The following is a 16995-nucleotide window of genomic DNA, read 5'->3' on the forward strand; positions in this document are numbered from 1 at the left end:
CAGTGCTTCAAGAAAATTTAAAACTAATGAGAAGGGAGTTTTCAAAAAAACAAATATGTGTTACAGGTGTGGTTATCCTCCACATAGAAAAGATAATAGATTGTGTCCAGGGAAAAATGCACAATGTCACAAGTGTGGTAAGATTGGTCATCTAGCGAAAGTGTGTCAATCCAGCATTAACAAACCAGAGAAAGTTAATTGTGTTGTTAAGGATGAACAAGTATGTGAAAGTGACATTGGTCAAGATTTCCAGGATATGATTGTTACCATCACGGATGATGGTATTGTAACCAGTGATCCTTCAGAATGTGTTGATCCCTATGTTGATGTGATGGTGGGTGATGTGTGTTTGAAGCTTTTGGTGGATTCGGGAGCTAGGATTACTATGATTACCTTTGATCTTTTCAAGAAATCTTGGGGAAACAGATCTCTCTTCCCTCCAGATAGAGTTCCAGTTTCATACAAGGGACGTACAATAGATCTGGAAGGTTATATTGAGGATGTGTTGGAATTTAAAGGAAGGAAGATACAGGGTAAAATCTATGTAGCAATATGTGGTTTGAATATCTTAGGTTGGTACCATCAAGGCCTCTTTGGTATGGTGTTGAGACTGGGTACAATGAACAGGTTTTGGTAGTGCAAGACATGCCTGATCCCCTTTGTTTGGAGAAGAAGTTTCCTAATGTGTTTTCAGGTTCTCTTGGTAAAATTGTAGGATTTAGACACAGGATCAAACTGAAAAGTAATGCTGTGCCTGTGAATCAGAAAGTCAGGTCAGTTCCTTTCAGTCTCAGAGCAGACCTTAAGGCGGAATTGGAAAGATTGGACAATTCTGGCATCATTGAGCCTGTGGAATCAAGTCTGTGGCTTAGTCCGTTAGTTGTCGCACGAAAACGGAATGGTGAGATCCGTTTATGCATCGATCTCAGGAGTCTCAACAAAGAAATCTGGGTGGATGCTCATCCACTTCCGAAAATTGGAGACTTACTTGAGGAACTGAGGGACGCTCAATGGTTTTCGAGGATTAATTTAGCTTCGGCGTACCATCAGATCTTATTGGATGATGAGTCACTACATTATACTGCTTTCAACCCTCCCTTTGGGTCAATTCAGTTCTGTAAAATGCCCTTTGGGCTTGCTTCTGCAGCCTCGGTCTTTCAAAGGGTTATGCAGTCGGTTCTTCAGGATGTCAAGGGTGTTGTCATCTTTCAAGATGATGTACTTATTTTCAACAAATACCTAGAAGAATATGATAAAACTCTTAGGTCTGTACTTACCATTTTTGAAAAAACAGGAATAGTTGTTAAGAAGAACAAGTGTGAGTTCTGGAAGAGAGAGATAGAATTCTTAGGACATCTTGTTTCTGGTGAGGGTGTGTATCCTAGACCTGGTTTAGTAAAAGCTGTGGTGGAGTGTCCCACTCCCAAAAATAAGGATGAGTTACGTTCATTCTTGGGTTTGTGTGAGTTTTACTCACGTTTTATTCCCGACTATGCCAGCAACATGAAGGCACTTTCTAATATGCTCAGATCTAATGTCCCTTTTGTGTGGGATGACAACTGTCAAGAAACCTTTGATTTGGTCAAGTCTAAGATGCTCAATACCAAAATTCTTAAGGCTTATAATCTGAATGAATTTTGCACCATCACAGTTGACGCCAGTAATTATGGTTTAGGGGCAGTACTTACTCAAAAATCAGGTGCCAATGAGGTCACAATTAGTTACGCTTCCAGAGTACTAAGGGACCCTGAAGTTAATTACTCAGTTATTGAAAAGGAGTTGTTAGCTTGCTATTGGGCATGTGAAAAATTCAGGACCTACATTTGGGGTAGAAAATTTGTCATCCAAACTAATCACAAACCACTGGTTTTATATCCTGGGAGGAGAACATCTCAAATATGCTACACCTCGTATTGCACGTTTGACCACCAAACTTTTGCAATATGATTTTGTAACAAAGCACATACCTGGGAAAGAAAATGTTAGAGCTGATATGTTATCTAGACTTCCCTTGAAGGAAGATGAACCACTGGATGTGAATGGGGATAAAGAGGACTGTTTCATCGCTGTAGTTGACGCTGTCGAATGTAAGGCGTGCAGTGAGGCTGAATGAAAGGAAGCGGTGAGTGTGGATTTTACTCTTACCAACGTGAAAGAATACATTGTGAAGGGTTGGCCCAGAGACAGGAGTGTGTCATCTGACATCCAGCTCTTTTGGAAAGTGGCAGAGGAATTATCTATTGAAGATGGAGTTGTCATGAGGGATGGTAGATGTGTCCCTCCCATCAAGACACGTATCAACATCTTGGGGCAACCATGACAAAGAAACGGCTCAGACTGCACTATTGGTGGCCCTCTATGGACAAAGACATAGATGAGAGAGTCAAGGAGTGTGTTGTTTGTAGTGGGGCGGAAAAGGGATTGAAAGTAGTCACTCCTCCTCTTCAACCTATCTTTTTTCCTTCAAAACCTTGGCTTAAAGTTGGCATAGATTTAGTTGGGCCATTAAATTTTCTTCCCCACCATTTACGTTTTGCCTTTGTTCTAATGAATTTTCACAGCAAGTGGCCAGCAGTCAAGTTTTGTGCATCTCCCACTGCTAGCAATGCCAAACTTTTCTTTAGAGAAATTTGTATGAGGGAGGAATTTCCTGAGGCTATGGTTTCGGATGATGGCGTACAATTTGTTAATCAGGAAATGAGTGATTTTTTAAATGAATCAGACGTGAAGCATTTAGGAAGCTCTGTGGAACACCACAAACCAATGGTTTAGTCGAAAGGATGAACAGAGTGGTTGTGAAGTGCATCAAATGGGCTAAACATAACAACTTTGATTGGAAAGTGCTGCTAGATCCATGTTGTGGTTTTATCACACAACCCCACATTCACTTACCAAAATAGCACCATTTGTTTCTTTTAAAGGTAGAGTACCCACATCTACTCTTTATCCCGCTTGGTTATTAAGAACGGTTTCCAAAAAAGTGTTGTGTAGTGTAGACAATGTTGTCTTGGGAACTCGTGTAAAAGAAGCCCAGGAAAAAATGTCTGACAGATATAATGTAAAGAGGTCTGCTAAAACTGTTGATTTGTCTCCTGGAGACATGGTCCGAATCAAAAACACCAATTTTGTCAGAAAAGGTGGCAAGACATTTGGTGAACCTGTGTGTGTAGAAAAAGGGTGTAGTTGTGCTGTTATTGTGAGGGGTGGACATTGGTGGAACCTGGGAAAAGTTGCCAAAGTTAAAGCTGCAAATGCAATTCCCACTGGTTTGATGAATGTGTCAGCAGAAAATTATCATTCTTCTACAGGTGTGGGAAAAGAGTTTTCTCCATCTACAGGACCTGCAAATGTTTCTCTGACTAATGCTTCAACTAATGCTTCTTCGAGCGATGTCTCTGTAGATAATATGCCAAATCTGGTAGCAAGGAGATCGGCACGTGTCACTCAGTTTCCTTGGAAGCTGCGTTGAGCTTTTCACACACTTTGACCTCAACTTTATGTCTAAGGTTGTTTGTTTTGATATCTCACATGTTTTTGCTCTCCATTTATTTTTTCTCTTTCTATTTTTCTTATTTTTTTTTTAATGTTATTGCCATTTGATATCTATTTTACACTCTTATTTTGTTTGAAAAAAATGAGGTAATATGTTATGTTTAGATATGCTTGTTTGCATATCTCACAGAACCTTAAGCGTGTCATGGGTCTGCTGTCATTCCAAATTCTATCTGTGGTCAGTTGGTGCCTCTCAGATGCTGTGAGAGGAGCGGTGGCTTGTTGATCCCACAATAAATCCTACAGATCTACAAACAGTGTCTTTCTGCTTTTTATATCCTGTAAGACACAACAGTATCCTTAAGAGAACTTATGCAGCTTTTAATTTCCTTTTGCCTCTTCAAAATATGCTGCTTATGCATCTCAGATTCTGCTATAGGAATTTTACACACTTCGAGGGGATGCAGAATGGTGTGGACTGTACTTAATTTGTTTGTACAATGTAAATGAAGGCTTGCTTCTTTTCAGTTACGACATGCTATAGCCTATGTCACTCAGCTACATCATGAAGAGCTGCTACAGCGGGCAGGTGTCGTATCTGGTTACGACCTTGACCAGAAGTTCATCCTAATAAAATGTGCCTTTCCTTGTACAAAGCTGTTTGAGCCATAGCTTGATGAGTTATTGAAGAAATCAGCAGAAGGGAAAATATTGTTGCAGCCTTTTAGGCTAAGACCTCTAGACCTAGGTCCTTTACTTTTTAACACCCTTGTTATCTTTAAGGACATGTACAGCAGCAGTCTTTCTTTAGATGGCCCTTTTGAGGTAGCGCCCTTGGTCAGGGGGGACCACCAATGACAAATCCTGAATCAGTGCTCCACCTATTCAGAAGGTTCTAAAACCTTGACTATGCCAAGGTTCCAATCACTGAGGTTTAGGGAAAGCTTTCCCTGTTAGCGTATTATGGAGCACTGCTTTTACTTACCAGTGGATGCTGGATGTGGTTTCTTCAGGGTATCATCCTGAGTTTCAAAGATTTCCTCCAAGTTTTTATTCAGGTTAACAACTTTTTCAGAGTAAGGACAGATGAGAAAACCCCTTCTGGACCTCAAAATGGTAAATCTTTTATCTAGTCAAGAAAACGTTCAAGATGAAGGAGGTTTCTTCTTTAGTGAAACCAAGAGACCTTTGACAACTCAGGAGCTCAGTTGCGTCATCTCAAAAGTTTCTTCTGTTTGCACTAGGTCAGGAGCATTACCAGTTCACTGCTCTTCCCTTCAGATTAACTTCAGTATCTTGAGTCTTTACACAGGTATTTGATCCTTTGGCAGCCTATCTGCAGGTTCTTGTTATTCAAATATTCCTATATCTTCTTTTTTTAAAGGTCATGAAGACACATCAGAGGTGTGCGAATTCCTTCATGCCTGCATATTCAGTCTAAACTTTAAGTCTCAGCTTAGTCTGTTGAAGGAAAAGAAGCTTGTAGATCAGGTTTGCACCAATCTGGGAAAGTTGTTTCTTCCTATGGGCAGAATGTTGGTCCTTCAAGACGTTCTCACAAAACTGTTGACAAAAAACTTTGTTCAGCCAGTTTGTTTGTAATGGTTCAGGGTCTAATGTTGGTCATAACATCAGTGGTCCACTGGGCTCATTTGCATCTCAAACTAGTAGTTCAACCTCAATTGGACCATTGGCTACCAAGTTCATAGGTTATGGATGTCCTGATGTCAGTTCCTTCTAATCCACAAGAACAGATGGCATGGTAGATGTCAGAATCCATTTCTCATCATGAGGGTCTACTTGGATCATTTGGCTCCACTGGTGTTGACCATGGATGCCAGTGTAGTAGGATGGGAAGCCACTCTAGAAGGCAGTTCCGTTCATGGGAAGTGGTCACAGAAAGAGGAGTGGTTCTGGTTCAGACCAGCAACCAGGTGGTAAAAGCCTACATGAACAGTTAGGGCTGGTACCAGATGCTGGGGTTTGCCACAGGTTGGGCACTCCCTACTAATCTGGACGGAAATTAAATCTGGTCTTCTTCAAAGTGTCATAACTTCATGGGGTTGAAAATTCCATCGAAGAACACCTGAGCAGAGTCGTCCCATCATCAGTGAAGTTACAACTGCATTGCATGTCCTTTTGAGTGGTAGCCTTTCATCTAGACCCGCCATGGTTGGATCTCTTTACCTCAAAGAAAGATACTCTCCTCTTATTTTGCACCTAGGAGAAATGACAAAAGGCATTAAAGACAAATGCAATGTCTTTTCTGTGGTTGCAGAGTCTGCTATATGCTTTGTTGACAGGGCCTGTGTTCCTCAAGAGCAGTACCCTCAAAAAGCTCCCCTTTATGCTGCACCAACTTGTACATATTTAAGTTAGAGTATCAGAGTGACCAGATGAGAGGGGGGGAATTAGGAAGGGATAGTTAGTCTGTAATGGAAGGAAGGATTGAACCATTTATCTTTTAGAAACACCAACATACCTGTGGAATAAAAGGCTATCTTTTATATACAATCTTGCTATAATAAAAGTCCAACGAGTATCTTGCTTGTATAAGTTTTACAATTATGTTTCTCAAACCTTGTGGTGTTTTATAGAATTGAGGATAAACTTTTAGATGAAATATAAGTCTTATCCCAATATTTGTTTGTTAAATTTCCCTTAGAAGTCAATTAACTGATTAGCCCTTTCTTATTTTACCAATAATTTGGAACTTACCTGGAGTTAGGTGCAACCCACCAACAAAATGTACATATCTAAAATGCAACCCCTCCATTTAGATTCTGTGTGAAAGAGGTTACATCTCTGAGTCTTCATATTCTCCTGAGGCTCAACACAACTCCTGAAGCTCCCTGAAGTAATCAATTTGTCCTCAAAAATGCCACCTACTCTTCTAAGAATCACCAAAACAACGAGCGTGACATTTGGAGCGTGGCTCAGCTTTATATTGTGCAGATTTTCAATATATCGGGCAAGATCTTGCGACTTCTTGCAAGATCTCTGCATTTATTTTTGGTTTTTGACAGGAAGTAGTGCTTGTTTCCAGGACTGCTGAGTGCCTGCAATGCAAAGGTTTATATACATCATCTCTCTAGGAAAGTGATAGCAAACAATGTATTCGTTTATCCAAGATCTCGAGGGATAGTAGCAGCATTTATGCATACAGTAATGCATGCATAGCCATGTATAGTTTTGACCAATATCTGCTGCCACTTTATTTGTCTGAATTGTAGGGGTGAATAGGAGGTGATTTCATTTTCCTGACAGTTCCCTCTAATTCCCCTCCTCCATAGGGAACTCAGGAAGATTGGGGTGTAGAGTGATCAGGTTATCCTAGAGGCCCCCTATTCTGGTCTTGCAAGTCCTGGTTGCCAACATTAAATCAAGTACTTTGTGTATTCCTATAAGAATTTCAGGGTTCACTTCTCCCCTTCTTTGGCTAGACATTCTTCAAGAGTCCTTGAACCGCCTCAGCCTGACAGCATGGTTGTTGAAAAATTAGCCCTCAGATATCTGCGTTGCTTTTAGAACGTGAAAGAATGTATTCAGCAGAGTAGTAGGCTAGCAGTCACCACTTCTTATACTAGGAACGGGTTACATTTCTCTCAATAATGAAATTCAAGAGGGGAGTTAGTGGTCTTTTCTGGCCCATTCATTATTGTGCCATAATTGAAATAAGAGGCTAAGTATATAACTGGGACGTAAGGAATTGTAGAGACCCGCCATCACAACCTTCAAAAGGCCTAAAAGTTGGAGTTAACGTTCCACCGAAAACCTAGTGTGTCCCAAGGTGGTGAGCCTAGTTTGCTCAGTAAGCAGTGTCACAATTAAACATGATTTAATTTCTAATGGGTGGGTAGATTAAACTATTGCCACAGAGCATCAAAGCGTTTAAGATCGTTCTGTGAAATAAGTTGACCAAGGGTTTGAATTCATGGCAATTTCCAGTGGGTCCATTGTGTGGCATTGCCACAAATACAAATAGCAGCAATGTGTCAGATGGGTGAATGTGTATGTAATGTAGCATTTATCTGCAACAATTTATGGGCCTGGGCAGAAGATTGCACCATGGCTTGCATTTTTTGTTTCAGCATCAAAGAGAAGTTAGCAGCTTGTTTGTTAAGTAGCTGGAGACCCGACTCGCTAGAGGTAACACAACGCTCTATAACTGGGACATGTCTTTATAGTAATGTTCAGTGCTAGGAAGATTAAGGCTGCTACGTTGTCTGTGAGCATTTAGTTTGGAAATTTTCAATTGTGGGTGAGTCTCACCCTAGAAAAAGGCTTTGATATCCTTGTCAATGCTCTGCAGTAGAGACAGAGGAACCAAGAGCAGTAGTATGCTGAGGACATATATGTACCATGGCACTATCTCAATTTTCACAGGGTGTGTCCTGCCCCATAAGGACAGGCAGAGAAGTGCCCAGTTGGCATAATCTAGCCTAGCTTGGGCAAGAAGAGGTACATTATTGACAGGGACCATCCCTTCTAGACCACTGTTAGGATACAGACCCAGATACCGAAAAAGGGATATCCGGCTATGGCTGCTGTGGTCATAACTTGTGAGATATGTAAGGCTTTGCTTGTGTACCAATTGACTTTCTACCTGCACATACCAGTGAAATCTGATATGAGCCCCATAGGAGATGGGATGGATTGTTGCAGATCTGTAAGCGTAAGCAGGATATCTGAAAGAGACAATTAGTTATGGATTCCTCACCTTAGAATTACCCCAGGCGTCAGACTGGAATCGTAAACATTTTCTTCAGCAGTACTCCTGCGCGTCGGTAGGTGGTGTCGGTCACCTCCGCGTTTGTCGTTGGCGTTGCGGTCACCAGAATTACATTTCAGTATCTACTTAGACACCGCCCCTACGCACTGACGTTAGTACTTACTTTTTCCGCGCCAGCCAGCACAGATCCAGAGAGAGCAGTACCTCGAGTCACTTTTTGACTCTCTTTTTGCTACTTTTTTGTCGACATCTTTTGGAGTCGTTAGACTCCTGGTGCACGTAGGGATGTCCCGTCCTCGAACCGGCTTCAAGTCGCAAATTGATGTCAGTTACGCACCTGCACCTCTTGCGCCTTTGGGGTGTGGATAGCGATCACGACCTGAAGTTGTGCCCCCGCAGTCCGCCGTTCAAAGTCCTGGTCAAGAGGGAGGTTGCGGGACCGGAGCCATCACCACCACTCCTCGTCGAAAGTCTTCATCTTTGGGTAAGTCGTAGCACAAGAAGAAGCATCATCGCTCTTCGCGTTCTCCCTGTCTGTCGGCTGACACGACGCGGACAGCGGAAGGTAGTCGTCCGGCTTCGCCCACGGAGCCTGTTGGGCCGATTCCGACCTTCCCTCCCTTCACGGGAGCCAAAGCGACCACTGCCCAACTTTGTGGCTTTTACAAAGCCCTCCATTCCATCTTTGGGCAGCCCGACTCCGCCGGCTCGCCTTCGGGCCCCATGGACTCGGCCGGGGGCTCTAGGCCTTTTGTTACCAGCAGCTTCGGCTCCGGCGCCGCAGGGCCCTCAGGGATCCAGGCCTGGACCCGGATCGGCACCGTTTGACCTCATGACACCTCCTCCAGTGCCGAATCCAGTGGCGACACCTCTGTCCCCTCCGACGTAGACTCCAGCCTCCCCTTGATGTGGACACGGAGCCGGACCAGCGTCGACCAACACCGGCCGGTACTTTTGAACCACTGTTGTCCCCTGGTGTTCCCTATCGCCCTCAGTGGCTACCAAAGGAGGGTGAGAAGGATTGGGGGGGTCTGTGGACCCTTTGGCAGACCAGTTAGAGGCACCGGACTGTAGAGAGGAGTTGGGTGAGGGCAGTGGTCTGGACACCTCACCAGACCTTGGCATGCTTTTTCCCCCTTCTGTGACTACGGAGGAGGGTGCATCTTACGCAGTGGTATTGCGTAGGGCGGCTGAGGCCTTCAACCTTGAGCTTCCTACAATGGTGGTCAGGAATTGCATCCTAACCAAGGTGCTTTAGCCGGCAGCGCCCTCTTCGGAGCCCCTGCTGCCATTCAATGAGGCCCTTACAGACATCCTTTTGGGCACTTGTTCCAAGCCCAACACAGGGGCTCCTGTGGACAGGATGATTGCCGATGCCACCGCCTGGCCCAGAGCGACCCCATTTTCCTCTCCCAAAACCCCACACTTGAGTGCTTGGTGGTCCAAGCCTCGACTTCAAAGGGCACATTCCCTACCGCACCACCTGACAGGGAAACCAAGAAGCTGGACCACCTTGGGAAGAAGATGCATTCTTCCTCCAGCTTAGGACTGCGGTCGGTGAACACCGCATGCCTCTTGGGCCGTTACTCCCACTCAGTGTGGGACTCGGTTGCGCTGATGCTGCAACAGTGCCCCAAGGAGGCCCAGGCCATGCTCTCACATGCAGTTGCCAAAGGGAGAGACGCAGCGAAGTTCACCATAAGATGGTGGCTGGACACCGCCGACTCAGGGCTATTGACGTTGAAATCGTCCTGCCTAGTGAGACGCTATGCCTCGCTGATGTCCACTGGATTTTCGGATGATGTCCAACCAACACGTTTGGACATGCCCTTTGATGGCCGTCGGTTGTTTGGCGACAAGGCAGACAAAGAGCACAAGTGCTTTAAGGACTCCAGGGCTATGGCCAGATCCTTGGATCTCTCTTCCACCTCCCGCCCAGTGCAGTGTTTTTCGCTCCTTTCGTTGCTACGGAAGGGGTGCCCCGCCACGTACCGCCCAGAGCCGCAGGCCTGCGCAAGCTTTCCAGCCTCTGCATGGCTGGGGACGTGGGTTCCACCGTCGTGGGTCTGTGGGCAGGCGGGCCCGTCCACCAGCGCAGCCTCCAAGCCCTCCTAGTCGGACCTTTCAGGGCCGCCATTCACCAGTGGGCGGTAAGACTCGCCATCACCTTCTCCACTGGCTCAACATCACTTTGTACAGGTGGGTTTTGCAGATAGTCCGAAGGGGCTACTCCCTCTACTTCAAGACTACCCCTCCATCCATGCCACCTCAATTCCATCGCATGTCGGAGGATCACTTGGCTCTTCTAAAACAGGAAGTTACGGCTCTCTTGGCCAAGGGAGCCTTCAAGGAAGTTCCTGCCCCAGAAGTAGGTTGTGGCTAATATTCCCACTACTTTCTGGTGCCCAAGGAAGGACAAGGGCCTGCACCCAATCTTGGATCGCAGGAACGTCTACCGTTTCCTCCGGAAGGAGAAGTTCAAAATGTTGACACTGGCTTAGGTTCTGTCTGTCCTTGACTCTGGAGACTAGATGGTAGCGTTGGACTAGCAGGACTTATTTTCACATCCTCACCTTGCCAGCCCATCGGGGTTACCTACGGTTCACAGTAGGCCATGAGAACTTTCAGTTTACCGTGCTCCCCTTTGGCATTACCAGCGCTCCTCGGGTGTTCACAAACGTGATGGCAGTGGTCACAGCTCATCTGCGCAGATCAGGGGTTCTAGTCTAGCCAGGCGTCTAGTCTCAACGACTAGCTGTTGAAGGGGCGCTCGCTCCAGGCTGTCGTCTCCCACCTCCAGACTACGGACGACCTCCTGCATTCGCTGGGGTTCACCATCAATGTGCCGACGTCATAACTGATTCCCTCTCAGAAGCTCTTTTTCACCGTAGTGGTTCTGGACACAGCGCAGTTTCGGGCTTATCCTCCCGTGCAGCGAGTCCGGGATATCCGCTCTATGATTCCAATCTTTCAGCCTCTATCCCAGGTTTCGGTCAGAATGACCCTGAGGCTACTGGACCTCATGGCCTCCTGCAGCCTGCTTGTGGGCTATGCCAGGTGGCATATGTGGGGTCTGCAGTGGGACCTTCTGTTCCAGTGGGCACGACATTAGGTGAATCTTTCCGATTGCATCCAGATCTCGGAGGGCACTGCACACCAATTGCAGTGGTGGCTAACGAACCAGGATTGGGTCAACGGCAGATCCCTCTTCCTTCCCCAACCATAGTTCACAGTGGTGACAGATGCCTCACTTCTGGGATGGGGCAGCCACAGGAGAGAGGCGGAGATCAGAGGCCTCTGGTCTCCGGCGGAGTCCAGGCTTCACATCAACCTTCTGGAGCTTCGGGGGAACTGTCTTGCACTGAAGGCATTCATTCCTTCCTTCTGTCACAGGGAGAGTAGTGCAGGTGTTCACGAACAACACTACCGCCATGTGGTACTGAAACAAACAGGGTGGGACAGGTTTGTGGACCCTATATCAGGAGGCACTTTGTCGCTGGAAGTGGCTGGAACATCAGGGCATGTCCATGATGGTTCAACACCTGGCAGGCTCTCTAAACGCCAGGGCGGACGAACTCAGCCGTCGGTGCATGATGGATCATGAATGACGTCTTCACTCGGAGGTGGTGCAAAGTCTCTTTAAGCGGTGGCGAGAGCCTTGGTTAGATGTATTCCCCACCGAAGAGAACGCTCAATGTCTGCAATTCTGCGGCTGGAATTTCCAAGGTGGCACTCGCTAGGCAACGCTTTTTGTCGTGAGTGGAGTTGTGGTCTTCTATACGCCTATACCACTTCTGTCCAGAGTGCTGAAAAAAATCGAGCGCGACCGGGCCCAAGTCATAGTGGCTCTGGACTGGGCACAAAGAGTCTGGTATCCGAGCTTCTGCACATGGCCATCGATCCTCCGATTAGACTGCCCCTTCGGGAGGATCTTCTGTCGCAGCAGTAGGGGACAGTCCTCCACCCGAACCTGTCCATCCTCCACCTCCTTGCGTGGAGATTGATCGGTGCCAGTTGACAGCTTTCGACCTTCCTTCCGAAGTCTGTGACGTTATCTTGGCAGACAGGCGTCCCTCCACCAAAACGGTATACGCCTGTAGATGGAACAAATGTGTGGCATGGTGCGCAGCAAAGCTGTGGTTCCCCTTCCTGTACCCCTTTCAGAGGTTCTCCACTTCATTCTTTCTTTGGCCCAGCAGGGCTCTGTTCTGGGCACTTTAAAAGGCTATCTTTCGGCCATTTCAGCCTTTCTTTGGCTTCCTGATCAGCCTTCTCTTTTCAAGTCCCTTTTTGTAAATCGCTTCCTTAAGGGCATTACACATTTGTTTCCTCCAATTCCTTTCGTAATGCCCCAGTGGGACTTGAACCTGGTTCTGACCTATCTTATGTGCACTTCTTTTGAGCCGCTGCATAACTGCCCTCTCAGTCTTGAGCTGGCGCAGAATTCCATTAAGGAATTAAGTATGAGTACTTCCTCTAAAGAAAATGTAAATGTTGTTGCCTCTACTTTTTCAAATAGCAGTGCTTCAAGAAAATTTAAAACTAATGAGAAGGGAGTTTTCAAAAAAACAAATATGTGTTACAGGTGTGGTTATCCTCCACATGGAAAAGATAATAGATTGTGTCCAGGGAAAAATGCCAAATGTCACAAGTGTGGTAAGATTGGTCATCTAGCGAAAGTGTGTCAATCCAGCATTAACAAACCAGAGAAAGTTAATTGTGTTGTTAAGGATGAACAAGTATGTGAAAGTGACATTGTTCAAGATTTCCAGGATATGATTGTTACCATCACGGATGATGGTATTGTAACCGGTGATCCTTCAGAATGTGTTGATCCCTATGTGTATGTGATGGTGGGTGATGTGTGTTTGAAGCTTTTGGTGGATTCGGGAGCTAGGATTACTATGATTACCTTTGATCTTTTCAAGAAATCGTGGGGAAACAGATCTCTCTTCCCTCCAGATAGAGCTCCAGTTTCATAAAAGGGACGTACAATAGATCTGGAAGGTTATATTGAGGATGTGTTGGAATTTAAAGGAAGGAAGATACAAGGTAAAATCTATGTAGCAATATGTGGTTTGAATATCTTAGGTTGGTACCATCAAGGCCTCTTTGGTATGGTGTTGAGACTGGGTACAATGAACAGGTTTTGGTAGTGCAAGACATGCCTGATCCCCTTTGTTTGGAGAAGAAGTTTCCTAATGTGTTTTCAGGTTCTCTTGGTAAAATTGTAGGATTTAGACACAGGATCAAACTGAAAAGTAATGCTGTGCCTGTGAATCACAAAGTCAGGTCAGTTCCTTTCAGTCTCAGAGCAGACCTTAAGGCGGAATTGGAAAGATTGGACAATATTGGCATCATTGAGCCTGTGGAATCAAGTCTGTGGCTTAGTCCGTTAGTTGTCGCACGAAAATGGAACGGTGAGATCCGTTTATGCATCGATCTCAGGAGTCTCAACAAAGAAATCTGGGTGGATGCTCATCCACTTCCGAAAATTGGAGACTTACTTGAGGAACTGAGGGACGCTCAATGGTTTTCGAGGATTGATTTAGCTTTGGCGTACCATCAGATCTTATTGGATGATGAGTCACTACATTATACTGCTTTCAACTCTCCCTTTGGGTCAATTCAGTTCTGTAAAATGCCCTTTGGGCTTGCTTCTGCAGCCTCGGTCTTTCAAAGGGTTATGCAGTCGGTTCTTCAGGATGTCAAGGGTGTTGTCATCTTTCAAGATGATGTACTTATTTTCAACAAATACCTAGAAGAATATGATAAAACTCTCAGGTCTGTACTTACCATTTTTGAAAAAAAAGGAATAGTTGTTAAGAAGAACAAGTGTGAGTTCTGTAAGAGAGAGATAGAATTCTTAGGACATCTTGTTTCTGGTGAGGGTGTGTGTCCTAGACCTGGTTTAGTAAAAGTTGTGGTGGAGTGTCCCACTCCCAAAAATAAGGATGAGTTACGTTCATTCTTGGGTTTGTGTGAGTTTTACTCACGTTTTATTCCCGACTATGCCAGCAACATGAAGGCATTTTCTAATATGCTCAGATCTAATGTCTCTTTTGTGTGGGATGACAACTGTCAAGAAACCTTTGATTTGGTCAAGTCTAAGATGCTCAATAACAAAATTCTTAAGGCTTATAATCCGAATGAATTTTGCACCATCACAGTTGACGCCAGTAATTATGGTTTAGGGGCAGTACTTACTCAAAAATCAGGTGCCAATGAGGTCACAATTAGTTACGCTTCCAGAGTACTAAGGGACCCTGAAGTTAATTAGTCAGTTATTGAAAAGGAGTTGTTAGCTTGCTATTGGGCATGTGAAAAATTCAGGACCTACATTTGGGGTAGAAAATTTGTCATCCTAACTGATCACAAACCACTGGTTTTATATCCTGGGAGGAGAACGTCTCAAATACGCTACACCTCGTATTGCACGTTTGACCACCAAACTTTTGCAATATGATTTTGTAACAAAGCACATACCTGGGAAAGAAAATGTTAGAGCTGATATGTTATCTAGACTTCCCTTGAAGGAAGATGAACCGCTGGATGTGAATGAGGATAAAGAGAACTGTTTCATCGCTGTAGTTGACGCTGCCGAATGTAAGGCGTGCAGTGAGGCTGAATGGAAGGAAGCGGTGAGTGTGGATTTTACTCTTACCAACGTGAAAGAATACATTGTGAAGGGTTGGCCCAGAGACAGGAGTGTGTCATCTGACATCCAGCTCTTTTGGAAAGTGGCAGAGGAATTATCTAGTGAAGATGGGGTTGTCATGAGGGATGGTAGATGTGTCCCTCCCATCAAGACACGTATCAACATCTTGGGGCAACCATGACAAAGAAACGGCTCAGACTGCACTATTGGTGGCCCTCTATGGACAAAGACATAGATGAGAGAGTCAAGGAGTGTGTTGTTTGTAGTGGAGTGGAAAAGGGATTGAAAGTAGTCACTCTTCCTCTTCAACCTATCTTTTTTCCTTCAAAACCTTGGCTTAAAGTTGGCATAGATTTAGTTGGGCCATTCAATTTTCTTCCCCACCATTTACGTTTTGCCTTTGTTCTAATGAATTTCACAGCAAGTGGTCACGTTTTGTGCATCTCCCACTGCTAGCAATGCCAAACTTTTCTTTAGAGAAATTTTTATGAGGGAAGGATTTCCTGAGGCTATGGTTTCGGATAATGGCGTACAATTTGTTAATCAGGAAATGAGTGATTCTTTAAATGAATCAGACGTGAAGCATTTAGGAAGCTCTGTGGGACACCACAAACCAATGGTTTAGTCGAAAGGATGAACAGAGTGGTTGTGGAGTGCATCAAATGGGCTAAACATAACAACTTTGATTGGAAAGTGCTGCTAGATCCATGTTGTGGTTTTATCACACAACCCCACATTCACTTACCAAAATAGCACCATTTGTTTCTTTTAAAGGTAGAGTACCCACATCTACTCTTTATCCTGCTTGGTTATTAAGAACGGTTTCCAAAAAAATGTTGTGTAGTGTAGACAATGTTGTCTTGGGAACTCGTGTAAAAGAAGCCCAGGAAAAAATATCTGACAGATATAATGTAAAGAAGTCTGCTAAAACTGTTGATTTGTCTCCTGGAGACATGGTCCGAATCAAAAACACCAATTTTGTCAGAAAAGGTGGCAAGACATTTGGTGAACCTGTGTGTGTAGAAAAAGGGTGTAGTTGTGCTGTTATGGTGAGGGTTGGACATTGGTGGAACCTGGGAAAAGTTGCCAAAGTTAAAGCTGCAAATGCAATTCTCACTGGTTTGATGAATGTGTCTGCAGAAAATTCTCATTCTTCTACAGGTGTGGGAAAAGAGTTTTCTCCATCTACAGGACCTGCAAATGTTTCTCTGACTAATACTTCAACTAATGCTTCTTCGAGCGATGTCTCTGTAGATAATATGCCAAATCTGGTAGCAAGGAGATCGACACGTGTCACTCAATTTCCTTGGAAGCTGCGTTGAGCTTTTCACACACTTTGACCTCAACTTTATGTCTAAGGTTGTTTGTTTTGATATCTCACATGTTTTTGCTCTTCATTTATTCTTTCTCTTTATTTTTCTTATTTTTTTAATGTTATTGCCATTTGATATCTATTTTACACTCTTATTTTGTTTGAAAAAATGAGGTAATATGTTATGTTTAGATATGCTTGTTTGCATATCTCACAGAACCTTAAGCGTGTCATGGGTCTGCTGTCATTCCAAATTCTATCTGTGGTCAGTTGGTGCCTCTCAGATGCTGTGAGAGGAGCGGTGGCTTGTTGATCCCACAATAAATCCTACAGATCTACAAACATTGTCTTTCTGCTTTTTATATCCTGTAAGACACAACATTATCCTTAAGAGAACTTATGCAGCTTTTAATTTCCTTTTGCCTCTTCAAAATATGCTGCTTATGCATCTCAGATTCTGCTGGAGGAATTTTACACCCTTCGAGGGGATGCAAAATGGTGTGGACTGTACTTAATTTGTTTGTACAATGTTAACGAAGGCTTGCTTCTTTTCAGTTACTACATGCTATAGCCTATGTCACTCAGCTACATCATGAAGAGCTGCTACAGCGGGCAGGTGTTGTATCTGGTTACGACCTTGACCAGAAGTTCATCCTAATAAAATGTGCCTTTCCTTGTACAAAGCTGTTTGAGCCATAGCTTGATGAGTTATTGAAGAAATCAGCAGAAGGGAAAATATTGTTGCAGCCTTTTAGGCTAAGACCTCTAGGCCTAGGTCCTTTACTTTTTAACACCCTTGTT

The 16995-nt window shown here is 44.5% G+C and overlaps 1 protein-coding gene across 5 annotated transcripts in view; it reads left to right on the plus strand.

Moving 5' to 3' along the window:
- Positions 1 to 16995, plus strand: part of REDIC1 (regulator of DNA class I crossover intermediates 1) — an 805769-nt gene that overhangs the window by 483224 nt on the left and 305550 nt on the right. The window contains exon 10 of one of the 5 annotated variants that reach the window (XM_078680043.1): positions 3309 to 3417. The exons of the other annotated variants lie outside the window; for them this stretch is intronic. Coding sequence (XP_078536169.1) covers positions 3309 to 3359 — 51 coding nt within the window. The 3' untranslated portion in view covers positions 3360 to 3417. Of the gene's footprint in view, positions 1 to 3308; positions 3418 to 16995 lie in introns of those variants that run through there. 5 annotated transcript variants of the gene reach the window in all.

The sequence above is a fragment of the Lissotriton helveticus genome, chromosome 1_1 (assembly GCF_964261635.1).
Source record: "Lissotriton helveticus chromosome 1_1, aLisHel1.1, whole genome shotgun sequence".
In the NCBI taxonomy this organism is placed as follows: domain Eukaryota; kingdom Metazoa; phylum Chordata; class Amphibia; order Caudata; family Salamandridae; genus Lissotriton; species Lissotriton helveticus.